The 12,248-nt window shown below is 42.8% G+C and overlaps 1 protein-coding gene across 1 annotated transcript; it reads right to left on the bottom strand.

Moving 5' to 3' along the window:
• Positions 1 to 5,420: 5,420 nt before the first annotated feature.
• LOC119354304 lies at positions 5,421 to 11,774 on the bottom strand. Its single transcript, XM_037621030.1, has 14 exons — positions 11,760 to 11,774; positions 10,996 to 11,213; positions 9,710 to 9,934; positions 9,144 to 9,579; positions 8,860 to 9,027; positions 8,420 to 8,716; positions 7,467 to 8,271; positions 7,133 to 7,382; positions 6,838 to 7,015; positions 6,604 to 6,702; positions 6,376 to 6,498; positions 6,046 to 6,152; positions 5,865 to 5,937; positions 5,421 to 5,766 (listed from the first exon to the last, which is right to left on the bottom strand). Exons 1-12 carry the CDS (start codon positions 11,772 to 11,774, stop codon positions 6,054 to 6,056), a joined length of 2,913 nt encoding a protein of 970 aa, XP_037476927.1. The 3' UTR covers positions 5,421 to 5,766; positions 5,865 to 5,937; positions 6,046 to 6,053.
• Between the last annotated feature and the right edge of the window lie 474 nt (positions 11,775 to 12,248).

Below are 12,248 nucleotides of genomic sequence, written 5' to 3'. Positions count from 1 at the left end.
CATCGGGATCCGACTAGCAATGAGTCGTCAACTAGTAGCAAGGTTGTTAAGTAACGGTTCGACCACAAGTATGCATTCTCTTCGGGTGAAACCCACGATCTCGCCACTTCAAGTAGATGAGGCATCATCGACACACGTGCGTCATGACCTTATTGAATGTGTTGGCTCTAGCTTTGTTTCGAGGATTAAAATATCATGTTTGACTTTTGATTGAACCTGTCACATTAATGCAGTGCGATAATTTCTTCTTGAAAGTTTTATTCAGGCGTGAGGTAATTACACAAAACCACCACATTTGGAGCCGGTGCAAGAACTTGCCACCATATTTGGAGAAAAATCCCATGGCACCACCATTTTTAGGCATGCGAGGTAATAAATTGCACCAATTCACGAATTAGCTCATGAAAGCGGCCACGCTGAGTGGTGGGTCCTGGATGTTGGGCCGACGTGGAGCGCGGTGAGGGCAGGCGGTACACGGCCGCTAGGTTAGACCTCGAGGTGTTGGTGCGGCTGCTAGGCGTCATCCGCCTGCTAATCTCTCAATTAGCATCCCGCAAGACAGCCGTTGGATTTAATTATACGCTGTCGTCGGATTCAAGCCACGTGTAAACCCTCCCGACAAGATCCCGTTGTCCTTCCCAGCGTTTCTGCAACGGTTTCGTGGAAGCAAAATCCCCACCTCCTCTGCAGCTCCTCTGCACCCGCCCGAGGCCAGGGCGAGGAGGAGATCCACGCCGCCGACGCCGCCTTACCTCTACCACAACCGCCGCCAACACCGCACCGGCTCTACCACCGCCGCAACCGACGCAGCATCGCCTCTACCTCGCCGCCGTCGACGCAGCAACGCCCCCGTACACCTTCCAGCGCCATGGCAGCACACCACATAGTTCGATCTATGCTGTCGGCCGCCATGGATCAAAGCTCCGGTGCTCCATCGAGCAGCAGGCAAGCCAGATCGGCTCCGATTCTCGCCGGCGAGCCGATTCGCCGGTCTACAGCTGCAAGGGAGCTCTGCAATCCTCCTGTGTTCTCTGCTGAAGCATCCCGGGCAAGGTCCTCAGAAGCTTGGGTAAGTTGCAAGCTCCTTGCAGGCATGAAGCATCATGTTGTTTTTGATTCTGCCATGTTCATAATTTTGTGTCTCTCTGATCACTGTCCTCAGAAAAAATGCAGAATCAATTGCAGCATGTCTCCTTATGTTAACTAAAACTATGTACAAATAAACCCCTTTCCAATTTCAGCTTAATAACTGCTCTAGCAATGTGCAGGGTGATGTCAACTGAAACCTGTGTATACTTGCCCTTACACTTTCACCATTTTTTTAAAAAATGCAGCAAAAAAAATGTTCAGGAGGAAGTCAACTGAAACCCATGTATAATTTGCTCCTTGCAGTTTCAGTTTAAGATTTGCAAAAAACAAAAAATGTGCAACATGTGTGGTGAATGCTCCTAACAAAGTACAAAATGAAAGCTGAAAAAATTCCTCAATATGAGCTTATTTTTAAGGCTAATGCTGCATATCTTGTTACAAAAATATGAAGCACTGGTTCTATTTGACTATGTTGCATGCTTTAAGCAGTAATCCTGTTGGACAGAGTTCATACACTAGAAAAAATGTTAGATAGAAGATGTTGCATCTATTAGGAAAAATCAATTTGTATTACAAAACCGGAAAATCAACTTGATTACTTTGCTTGTAGCACTGTGATCATGGTAGTAGAAGATATGGAAGCATTTTATTTAGTATTGTGAGGTCAAAACATAGAAGCACTAGTTTCCTGCATGTTATACCTTTTTTACTGACATTGTGATAACTTTTTTCTGCAACAACAAACATAGGCTGCTGGTGTTGGAGGTGATGATGATGAGAGCTACATCATGGGGCAAATTTCTGCTGCGAATGGAGTTAGTATGGAAGGGATGATTAATGCTGGTGATGTCCAACAAGTTATGGATGATGCAGATGATGATGCAATATCATCGCAACCACTTGTTCCATATGTGGGCATGACCTTTGATTCAGTTGATGACGCAAGACAATTCTACAACGCATATGCTTTCAGGCATGGGTTTGGAATCAGAACATCTGCTTCAAAAAATAGCCAGGCCAGAGGACCCACAAAGCTAATTAGCAGGACTTTCACGTGTGTTCATGCACGACCTGGTGGAAGCAAAAGTGAATCTGATAGCACTATAGATAGTATTGCAACAGAGTCAAGCAACAATAGCAAACGCCCTGGACTTTGGATGAACATGGCAGACACAAGAAAAAGGAATAGGTTGCAACGTCACGATTGCAAGGCTCACATGATCATTGGACTCCGAGATAACCGATGGACTGTCACGTGCTTTACAGAAGACCATACACATGCTCTGGTGCAACAGGAAGAGAAGGTTAGGTTTTACCGGTCTCATCGAAAGATCCCACGAGAAGACCTCCAAATGATAAGGACGTTGCATGAACGCAACTTGTCAACCTCAGATTGCATGGGAATCCTAGGAGATTGTCACGGAGGTGATCAGAGGCGCCTTGGTTATGTCAAAAGGGATGTTTCAAATGCACGGTCTGAGATGCGGCAAACCATGGCGTTTCAGGACATGGCCATGACAATTGAATACTTTGAGAGGCGGCAAGCTGAAAGCCCACAGTTCTTCTATGCAACACAAGTGAATAAGGAGACAAATGCGGTAGAAGCATTGTTTTGGGTGGATGGAAGGACAAGAGCACTATACCCAAAGTACAAGGACTGTGTCTTTTTTGATACAACCTTTTGCACAAACAAATACAACATGCCTTTTGCTCCGATCGTTGGCATCAACAACCATCTTCAGACTATTGTCCTAGGCTGTGCATTGCTTCCAAATGAGCAAATTGAAACCTTCAAGTGGGTCTTTCGGCAATGGTTACTTGCGATGAACAACGAGTACCCAACAAACCTTATGACCGACCAGTGCAGAGCAATGGAAACTGCAATTTCTGATGTGTTCCCTCACACAGTCCATAGGTGTTGCAAGTGGCATGTACAGCGGAAGGCGCGTGAGAAACTTGGGAGGATGCTTACAAGGGATCCAATTTTTGAGAAATCTTTCTACGAATGCATCAATGAATCCGAGACAGTGGATGAATTTGAAGAAACATGGCAGCACATGCTGCATTGCTTTGAGTACACAGAGAATAGGCACTTACAAAACATGTGGGAATGCCGTCAGACATGGGCTCCTGCGTACTTCAAGAATGATTTCTTCCCTTTCACAAGCACAACCGGGCGATCAGAAGGGCTGAATTCTTATTTCAAGACATTGGTGCATCCACAAAACTCGGTTTTTACATTTGTAAGGCAGTATGAACTACTACAAGAAACAATGCTAGACCGTGAAGATAATGCTGCTTTCACCGGAGAAACGACAACATCACCACTATGGGGAAAATACAAGATAGAGCGTCAAGCTGTTAACTTCTACACACGCAGCGTCTTTGGCAAGTTCCAAGAGCAAGTGGCAGCATCGACAGCTTATATAATCAACCAAGTGCCGAATCTTGAGCAGGAAGGTATCATGTTTGAGCTTTACTCAAACTTGTATGATAATCCAAAGTTGTACCATGTGCATGCTGTGGTAGAGGAGGAGCTATACTCATGTAGTTGCCATTACTTTGAGATGAATGGTGTGCTTTGCTCACATATCATAAGGGTGATGATACAAATTAATGTGCAAGAAATTCCAAGTAGATACATGCTGGAAAGGTGGTCCGAAGCAGCTACGACAAACATGGACACCTCTGGGAGGTTCCTCGAGTTTGGACTACCAGAAACAAACACTCTCAAGTACAACTCGCTATGCAGAGATATGAATGCATTGGCAGCAGAAGCATGCTCCGTTGATCCAGCTTACAACTTGCTGACAGATGTAATAAAGCAGCTCTGGCCCATAGTTGCTTCGATGAAAAAAGATCAAATGTCCAGGGAAGAGGTGGTGCAGCAGCAGCAACCCCCTCAAGCAAGTGCACTTAATGTTGCAACTGGAGCAAACCAACAATCATCAGCACCACTGCAAAATCCTGCTCGTGTGCCGAAGCAAGGTCGGCCAATAGAGCGAGCAAAAAGAAAAAAGACATTGTTGGAGCAGCAAGAAGATGAGCATAAGAAGAAGCTTCAGAAAGAAGCCAAGAAAGAAAGCAAGAAAAAAACCAAGAAAGAAGACAATGTGGAGTCATCAAGCAAGCCAAAACCTAGGAGGAAAGTTACTTGTTCATTTTGTAGTGAAGAAGAACACACTATCAAAACCTGCAAATCATTCCTCGAGTACAAGGCTATGATGGCTGCTAACCTTACAACAAAATGTCAGTTTTGCTCCGAGGAAGGCCATACAATGCAGTCTTGCATTCAGTTTCAAGCTGCGATGGCGAAAGTGGAGCAACATGCTCAATAGTTAGATTTTACTTCTGTAGTTGAATTCAAGGTACAAGAAAAACAGTAGCAGTAACTTGAAAAGCTTATTTTTGAAGAAGACATATTTGTACTCTGTGCACCTACTGAATTTTGTTTGAACTTTACATGGATCATTTTGGAGTGGTGAGTGAAGAGAAATGAAATATTGATATTATGTTTGATATTATCTTTATATAGAATTTCCAGTTATTATGTTTATATTTTGGAGTGGGAGCAATACAAAAAATTTAACTTGACATGGATCATTGTGCTAAAAAAGTTTATATTGCTGCTGCAAAAGTGGGAGTGAAAAGAAATGAAAACATTGATATTATGTTTGCGCTAAAAAATCATCGCGGTCATGGAGGGTACAACATTGCTGATCTTCTAGCAATGCCACTTGTGCGCGTTCGTAACACTGACATTGATATTTATTGATTTTTTGGGCCTTCTCGCATTGTAATCGGAATGTATGTATGTTAGCTTCTCATATGTTCACCATGAGCAAGGCTCAGCTCCCCGATTTCATCACGAATTCATCGAATGCAGTCTTTAATTTACAGCAATATTTGGCCATGTTTTCATGAAGAAAAGTTCACCATGCTTGCTGACTAGAGAGGAATAGATACAACTTATATAGATTACAAGTATCACCAGCAGTACACAAACTGGAAAGCTCGAAAGATGGATCAGCCGAAGCTTGTCTAACGGCAGCGTCAAAGAATGTTGCCAGGCAACAGAAAGCTACCACTTACTAATGAGCAAAAATGTTCATTAGGCATTGTTGCAGAGCCTCTCCTAGGATTGGGAAAAAAGAAAAATACACAATTTTCAGTTATTAAAAAAAGGGAAAAAGTGTGTTTCTCAAAATGTATTGATTGCTCAGAAGCATTCGGCTAAAAAAATAGGTTGTTTGCTTCAAGTAGTAGGACATACAAGCCGAAAAATACTTCTTCCAGCAATTATCACAAGCTGATCCTTCCGAAAAAAGACAATGTTTCATGAGTAGTTTTCTTTCCAGTAATTCCTCAAACGTATGATTGTCATACAAATTTTGATGCCAGCAGATGCTAGAAAACACACATGAAACAAAAAGATTTGCTTTACATGAAGTTTCATTTGACATAAAAGATAACATAACACACTACTGGCAAGCTATATTCCTAGGATTATCAAGTTGCATCTTCAAAACGCTGCTGCGGTCGCCTTCTTGAATGCACTACGATTCACCTACTTCAACACACTGTGATTTCCCTGTGCACATCAGCAGGGCAGATCTTGTTCAGCGGATGGGAAAACAGCTTCGAAGCAATCGTCTTTCGCACATCAAGCATATTTTGCTGCATAAGAAAAAATGGTAAAAAAGAGTGCAAAAGTATATCAGAGACACAACACGTGCAAAAAGTACCCCCAAAAAAGCATGATTATGAATTTTTACCTTCTTAAAATCTTTCATCCTAATGCCATCAAAAATTTCCAAGTACAAAGTTGCAAAAAGTCCACAATCAAAGCTGTTTTGTGATGCCATGCAGAAAAAAGTGTAGAAGATGGTTAAGATGGGTACAAAAAAGGACATGAAAGAACTACTATTATGGAGGGTGATGTTCATCAAAGCTTACTGAGTTGCCTATTGTGGGTAGTCAAGCAGCGGCCAGTCGGATTTGAAAGAAGATAGGTCCACTGTGAAAGCTGGCTCTTCTGAAGCAATCCTCTTGAAATTGGTAAACTAGAACAAGTAGCAAAACATTAGCAAAAAAGTTACAGGTGCTTTGTAAAACACACAAGTAAAAATGGAAGAAAAATGCTACCACCACTAAAACTTCAGGTTATTGCTCTCTTTTTACATTAAATGAAACATTGAAAACTACAGATAATGCTCATTGTGGATCTTGTTTTTTTCATTAATGAAACAAAGAAAACTACATATAAAAGGATGAGATGTCACTTGCCAGATTCCTTGCAGCAATATCCAACTTTCCATTATCCCATGAGTCAAACAAGTTAAACTCCTTGTGCAATAGGTTAATGACACAAACAATCCAGTGGCCATCGCAGACGATGGTGAAGTAAAGCTAGAAAAAGCAGTAAAGACAATATAGAAGTGAATAAACTTGAAAGCAGCAAAAACGGAAGGAAACACATAAATTGATATAAAAAAGTGTTGGGAGCAGTCTTACTAGGTCAAAAACAGAAATCTGAAAATTTTGGCATGCCCTCCTCAGCTCTTTTGCACAAACACTTGGATCAAATACTTCTGGGTGGACAGAGAGTTGAAGCTGTAGCACATGTGGACGCAACAAACACAAAATTAAGAAAAGGATGAATAGAGATCTGCTGCAGTAGGGTATACACAAAAAAAATCTAGAAAAAGTGATAGCAATAAAAGGGATAAAAAGTAGATGGGAACTAACACTCATTAAAACAGAGAAAGCAAATTTCTTCTGCATATTTGAAGACGACAATTGTTCAATGTTGAAGCTTTCAATGAATAATGACATGACTTCACTACAAATATGAGCACGTGGCTTCAACGACTTCTGGAAGTTCGTGTACGTAATGTGGAAATCATCAATCCTAATGAAAGGAGGCCTGCAAAGAATAAGGATAAAACCATAGTAGTGAGGACCGTTTGACAAAGATGAAAAATGTAATAATACAATATAACAAAAATGTTGGAAGCAAAATTCAGAAAAAGATGCCACTTACTCAACTTCCCCTCTCTTCATCTTCTTCATCTTGTACCTCTTCATGACATAGTGCTGGTACATTGCTTCCGTGTTCGAATCTGTCTTTATTTTCTTGTACTTCGATCCGGCTGACAGTGGACTCCCTTCTCTTTTCTTACTCTTGAGTTTGTTCTCATCCTTGCTCTTCAACTTCTCCTCGTCAAGGTTGGGGCTTGGTTCCCTGCTGCTAACTAGAACAACTGTCTCTTCTTGTGGCTTTGATGGTCCATCTGAAAAAAGCCAGTAGAAAAATGATTTTACAGAAAAATGTTGCGATGAGATATTTGCTCAAAGATATACATGGCAGAGCATACCTGCAGCCCCACTTGATAATGGAGCCATGGAGATTGGTGTGACATCATACACAGGAGCTTCTACTTCTCTTGATATTGCAGCCTGAGGAGTGACATCAAAAACACCACAAGACTTTGGTGTTGTATCAGTGTTGCCATGAGTTGGAGCATTGGAGTTCGGATCTTGACTTTGGACACTAATCCACCAATCGTACTCCTCGGTGCCCTCTTGGAACAGGCACATTGATGGCGCATCACTCCAATGTCCAGTCACGCTAGTGTGCACAAAGTCATTGCGCTCGATGAATTGGTCACCATGCTCAATATCTTCACCACTAGACACTTTCTCCCTTGCATTCTCAAAAGACTGTGCAGGGGGCTCACTGACAACAGAGTCATTGCGCTCGATGAGTTGGTCACCATGCTCAATATCTTCACCACTAGTTCGTGTGCCCATCTCAACCACATTGCCGCCATTAGACTCATGATCAATGCCGTTTGCATGGTTGCTTCGAGCTCCTTCACCCGGGTCAACCACCTTGTCTGTTGTTGGCTCATCTGCGGCTTTCCTGCTATAGCTTTCCTTGACACAACCATGACGATCTGACTTGTCTACATCATTGCTGCGAGGGGGTGGCACATCAAAACTAACATCCGTTGCTCCCTGATAACTTGATGAAGCAGCGTCCACATCTTTGAGGAGCTGCCCCATTCTCTTGCAATGTATTGCTTGCAACACTTGCCCAAAAGAGCTTAGAGCCCCTTTTAACTCTAAAGAATATAGTTTTGTGTGCTTGTCGTAGATTGCAGCCAGATGTGATGGTAGCTGAAAAATGTATGGAAAAAATGATGGTCATCAGTATTAAAGCAACTTAACATATAATGGAACTAGAAAAACAAAGCAAATAGAAAGGTATTTAATAAAAAATAAAGAACAGAAATAAAAACACAAAAAGAATAAGGAATAACCTCACCTCAAGCTCTGCACCGAATGGTGCTGGGTTCTGAAGCCAATCATCCAGTGAACCACACACATCTTCGTATGTACTTTTGCCATGTTCCGTTGGATTGCTACCACCTTCCGTAGGATTCTCTTCCTCAGCCACATCAGCTTGGTTGTCATTAATGTTGACATTTTCAGCCCCACAATCTTCAGTATCAACACAATCCGGGCTGTCCGGAACCTGCTGATCTTGATCAACTTCAGTCATGTTGCCTACCGGGCCTTCGGCAGGCAATGCTACGTACGGTGTCTCCGATAGAGGGCGAAACTACATGACACAAAGTAAAAAAGAAAACAAAAAGAATTGAAACCATTAGTACACAAACAACAGAAATAAAATAAGGAAAACACAAAAATGGGAAGAAACAAATAATGCAATGGATGAGGAAGGTAAAACCACACAAAACTTACACGACACTTCCCGAATGAAGCTTTGCCCAAAGATAGCTTGTTCTTGTCAAATTCCAATACAAGATCAAAGTCCGTTTGATGTACGAAGCAAGCCCTTGGAAGAGAATAATTCAGCTGGTGCTCATTGATGGCAGCTTGGGGAAATATCAAATGGTCCATGTAAATAACCTGAATAAGAAAGACAAGAAATAATTTCCCAGACACAAAAAAGAAAAAATGTGATTATGACAAACAAAGACATGCTGCGATAGATAGAAACAATCTAACAAGAAAAGCAAGTATACTGCAAGCATAGGGAAACAGCCCCCAACCCAGAATGAAGAAGTAGCTTGTGATTTTATCTTGTCCTGACACTTCTTGACCTCTCTCATTGCAACACTTAAAACATGCTCATCCCAAGCGAATTCAGCAACCTTGTCCATTTCTACAAGGCTTTTCAAGTACTCTAGAGGCACCATGTTTCCAGTGCTTGGAGTTAAAACGGTTGCAAGCGCCAAGAGCACCCATGATCTCTTCGTAGTATCGCCATCATCATTCCTTGCTCGGTGAAGCACAGTCACTGTATGCGCAATTGGAGCCCTGCCATTCTTATGATAAATGTTGCGTAGCTCACACTGCTCGTGTCTCTTGAAAAGCTCAACTGGTCTGTTGCCTGATGGGATATTGAAAACCTTCTTCACCATGTCTCTAGTAAACACAATCACCTTAGTCCGACTCAGCCTGAAAACCCACAAATAAAAATGTATTCATTGGTTACTAACAAAAACATAACCTAAGAAAGAAAAGAAAGTATATGTTGCAGACATGCATGATGTAGGAGAAAAAAGAAGAAATGAGGTGGGTGCAATACCTGAGCTCACGCTTTTCAGTGTCAATGTTCATAGTTAACCACTCCATCAGATCAGGTGGCGCTTTGAAATGTGAAATGGTCATCAGATCACCAAAGCCAGTTTCATTAATGTAGTGCCTCTTGGTGGGATTGAGTTTTGTCTTCGCAACTCCGCGCAAGCGTTTTGCTGCAAAACGTTGGCTGAATGCAGTACCAGACTCCATTACTTCTTCGTCTGACATGTAGCTGCAAAAAATTACATGAAGCAAAAACACTATAAGATGGAAAAAAATCTTGTATATATGTAGAAATAAAACAAACAATAAGACACTGGCTGCACTGACTTTCATCTAAAACAACCTAATTTAAACAACAAAATGCATCTAAACAAACAAAAAAAATGCAGCATAAACCTAATCTTTACTGAGCAGATAGCATCATCACAAAATTAGACCACTGAGAAATCTAGTCATCCAACTCTGAAAATCTAAACACCTACGACTACAACCCTGACCCCTACATCTAAAATCTCAACTATAAAAACTCCACTTTCAGATAGACCCATCTACAAAAGCTAGGTACACCCTCCTCTTTTAGCTAGACCCATCTACAGATTATTATCCATATTATTATTTCAATTCTCAAGTATGTATATTGGCATATTCCATGTTTTTGCAGATGATTATTATCCAGACATAAATGCTAGCACTAAGTCTGTAAGCTTATGCCACTCTTACATGACACACATATAATGTTCAAAAAAAATCATATTTACACCGTAAAGTATGCTGGTATTTTGGAAGTTTATAGTTAAATAGGTGGTTTGCAGCAATATTCATCACATTTTGGAAGTTTATTGTTAAAAAAGGTGGTCTGCAGCAAGTAAGTTGTAGAGAACAGACTTCATTCACCAGAGAAAAATGTGATGAATATTGCTTGCATGTTCGCTCTCTCATTCGCCTTGGGACAAACTCTTGAACTGGCTGCCAGACGAAGCTCCATGTCCAACTCTAAAAATCTCATCACCTACCACTACAACCTTGTCCCCTACCTCTAAAATCTCAACTATAAACCCTAGCTACAGCATGGAACCAAATTAATCTGATGTACACAAAAAACCCTAGGTGAAATGGGGACGAATTTGGCGACCTGGAGGGAGCAACGGCTCAACTGAAACCAAATTAATCTCTACCATGCATTCGGCCCGGATCTACTCGTCCAGCGTTGGGAACTACTGGGAATTAAGCTCTGAAGGGAGATCAATCAGGCGGGGGAGAAAAAATGCTGCGAATTGCAGGCCACCATACCTGTCGTCCGCCGCCGCAAAAACAGGGGGGTCGTGTAGCTCGGCGCCATGGCCGACGATGCTCGGCGCCGCCCGATGATGCTCGCCGCCGGTCGTCCCGGCAGCATCCAGTCCCCCCGCCACTGCCACGATCCTAGATCTCGGACTCGACTGCACCGTCGTCAGAGCTAGAGAGGGGGATGGGGATGGAAAACGACGGAAGCAGACAGGGACGCCGAGCTAACGGGGATGGAAGCAAAAAAAAATCACCTGAGGCACGCGCGTCCACACACCTGGAAAGAACGCGTCCGCACCGTCCGATGCCGCGCGATCCGACGGCGCGCGAGACGGTCGCTCAGATGGCTGCGTGCATCCGGCTGCGAATAAGCGTTTTCCTAAAAAATTTCGTTGTTCCGTCGCATGGTACTAGGTTTTTGTGATAGGTCAATGTAGATTCCACCTCGAGGCAGTTGGCCTCGTTTTCTTTTTCTTGTACGTGTTTCGTTTGGCATCAATGTTTTGACTTTACTTAGCATTGTTGAATAATCTGTATTTTTTTTTAAAACGGAGGCAAAAGATTTGCCTCATCGATTAATTAAGCAAAAGAGAATTGCCCGGTTAATTAGAAGAAAACCGGGCGAAAACCGATATAAACTTACCACATGTGGACTACTCACAGAGCATGCAACCCCATAACCACACGATCAACCCGACAACCAAACCGAACACGCAAGGTCCATCAACCCTCACACTGTTACATCGCAAAGAAGACCCCAACAAGAGAACCTCGCTAAAGACCATGCTTTTCACCAAAATGCACCGAATCATCAAGCTGCTGCGGACGCCTTTTCTGTGGCGCCACTCTTCTTTGCTTTGCTCCTGAGAGCCTCCTCCACAATTGTCTTGTCAGATCCGGGGCTAGCCCTCTCCAAATATTTGAGCAAACTGTGAATCTCAATCTCGAAGAGAATCTCATCAACCTTGTCCCGCACAGACGCCTCGTACCTCACGGCCACATGCGAGTCGGTGACTGCAACGTCGGAACCTCCACGGTCCACAGAGGCGAGCGGCTGGCTGGGCGTTGAAGGATCAGGCGCCAACATACTAACCACCTCGACATCATCAGCCACAGGTACCCCTGACATAATGGACTCAGGCACCACCGACACAAAGGACTCAGGTGCCTCCAGTTGCTCACATGACAAAGGAGAATCATGTCCCTCACAAGAGGTCGCTGGCGCGTCGACCTCCATATGCTCCACAGACGGAGGCGAA

The sequence above is a fragment of the Triticum dicoccoides genome, chromosome 1A, assembly GCF_002162155.2.
Source record: "Triticum dicoccoides isolate Atlit2015 ecotype Zavitan chromosome 1A, WEW_v2.0, whole genome shotgun sequence".
In the NCBI taxonomy this organism is placed as follows: Eukaryota; Viridiplantae; Streptophyta; class Magnoliopsida; order Poales; family Poaceae; genus Triticum; species Triticum dicoccoides.
This window is presented reverse-complemented; position numbering and strand designations above follow the sequence as displayed.

Bases quoted from the DNA above. Each gene is read 5' to 3' on its own strand.
- LOC119354304 (XM_037621030.1), bottom strand. The intron at 9,028-9,143 runs GTATACTTGCTT...TTTCTTATTCAG, and splicing joins GCTGTTTCCCTATGCTTGCA to GTTATTTACATGGACCATTT. The intron at 8,717-8,859 runs GTAAGTTTTGTG...TGTGTCATGTAG, and splicing joins CTTCATTCGGGAAGTGTCGT to TTTCGCCCTCTATCGGAGAC.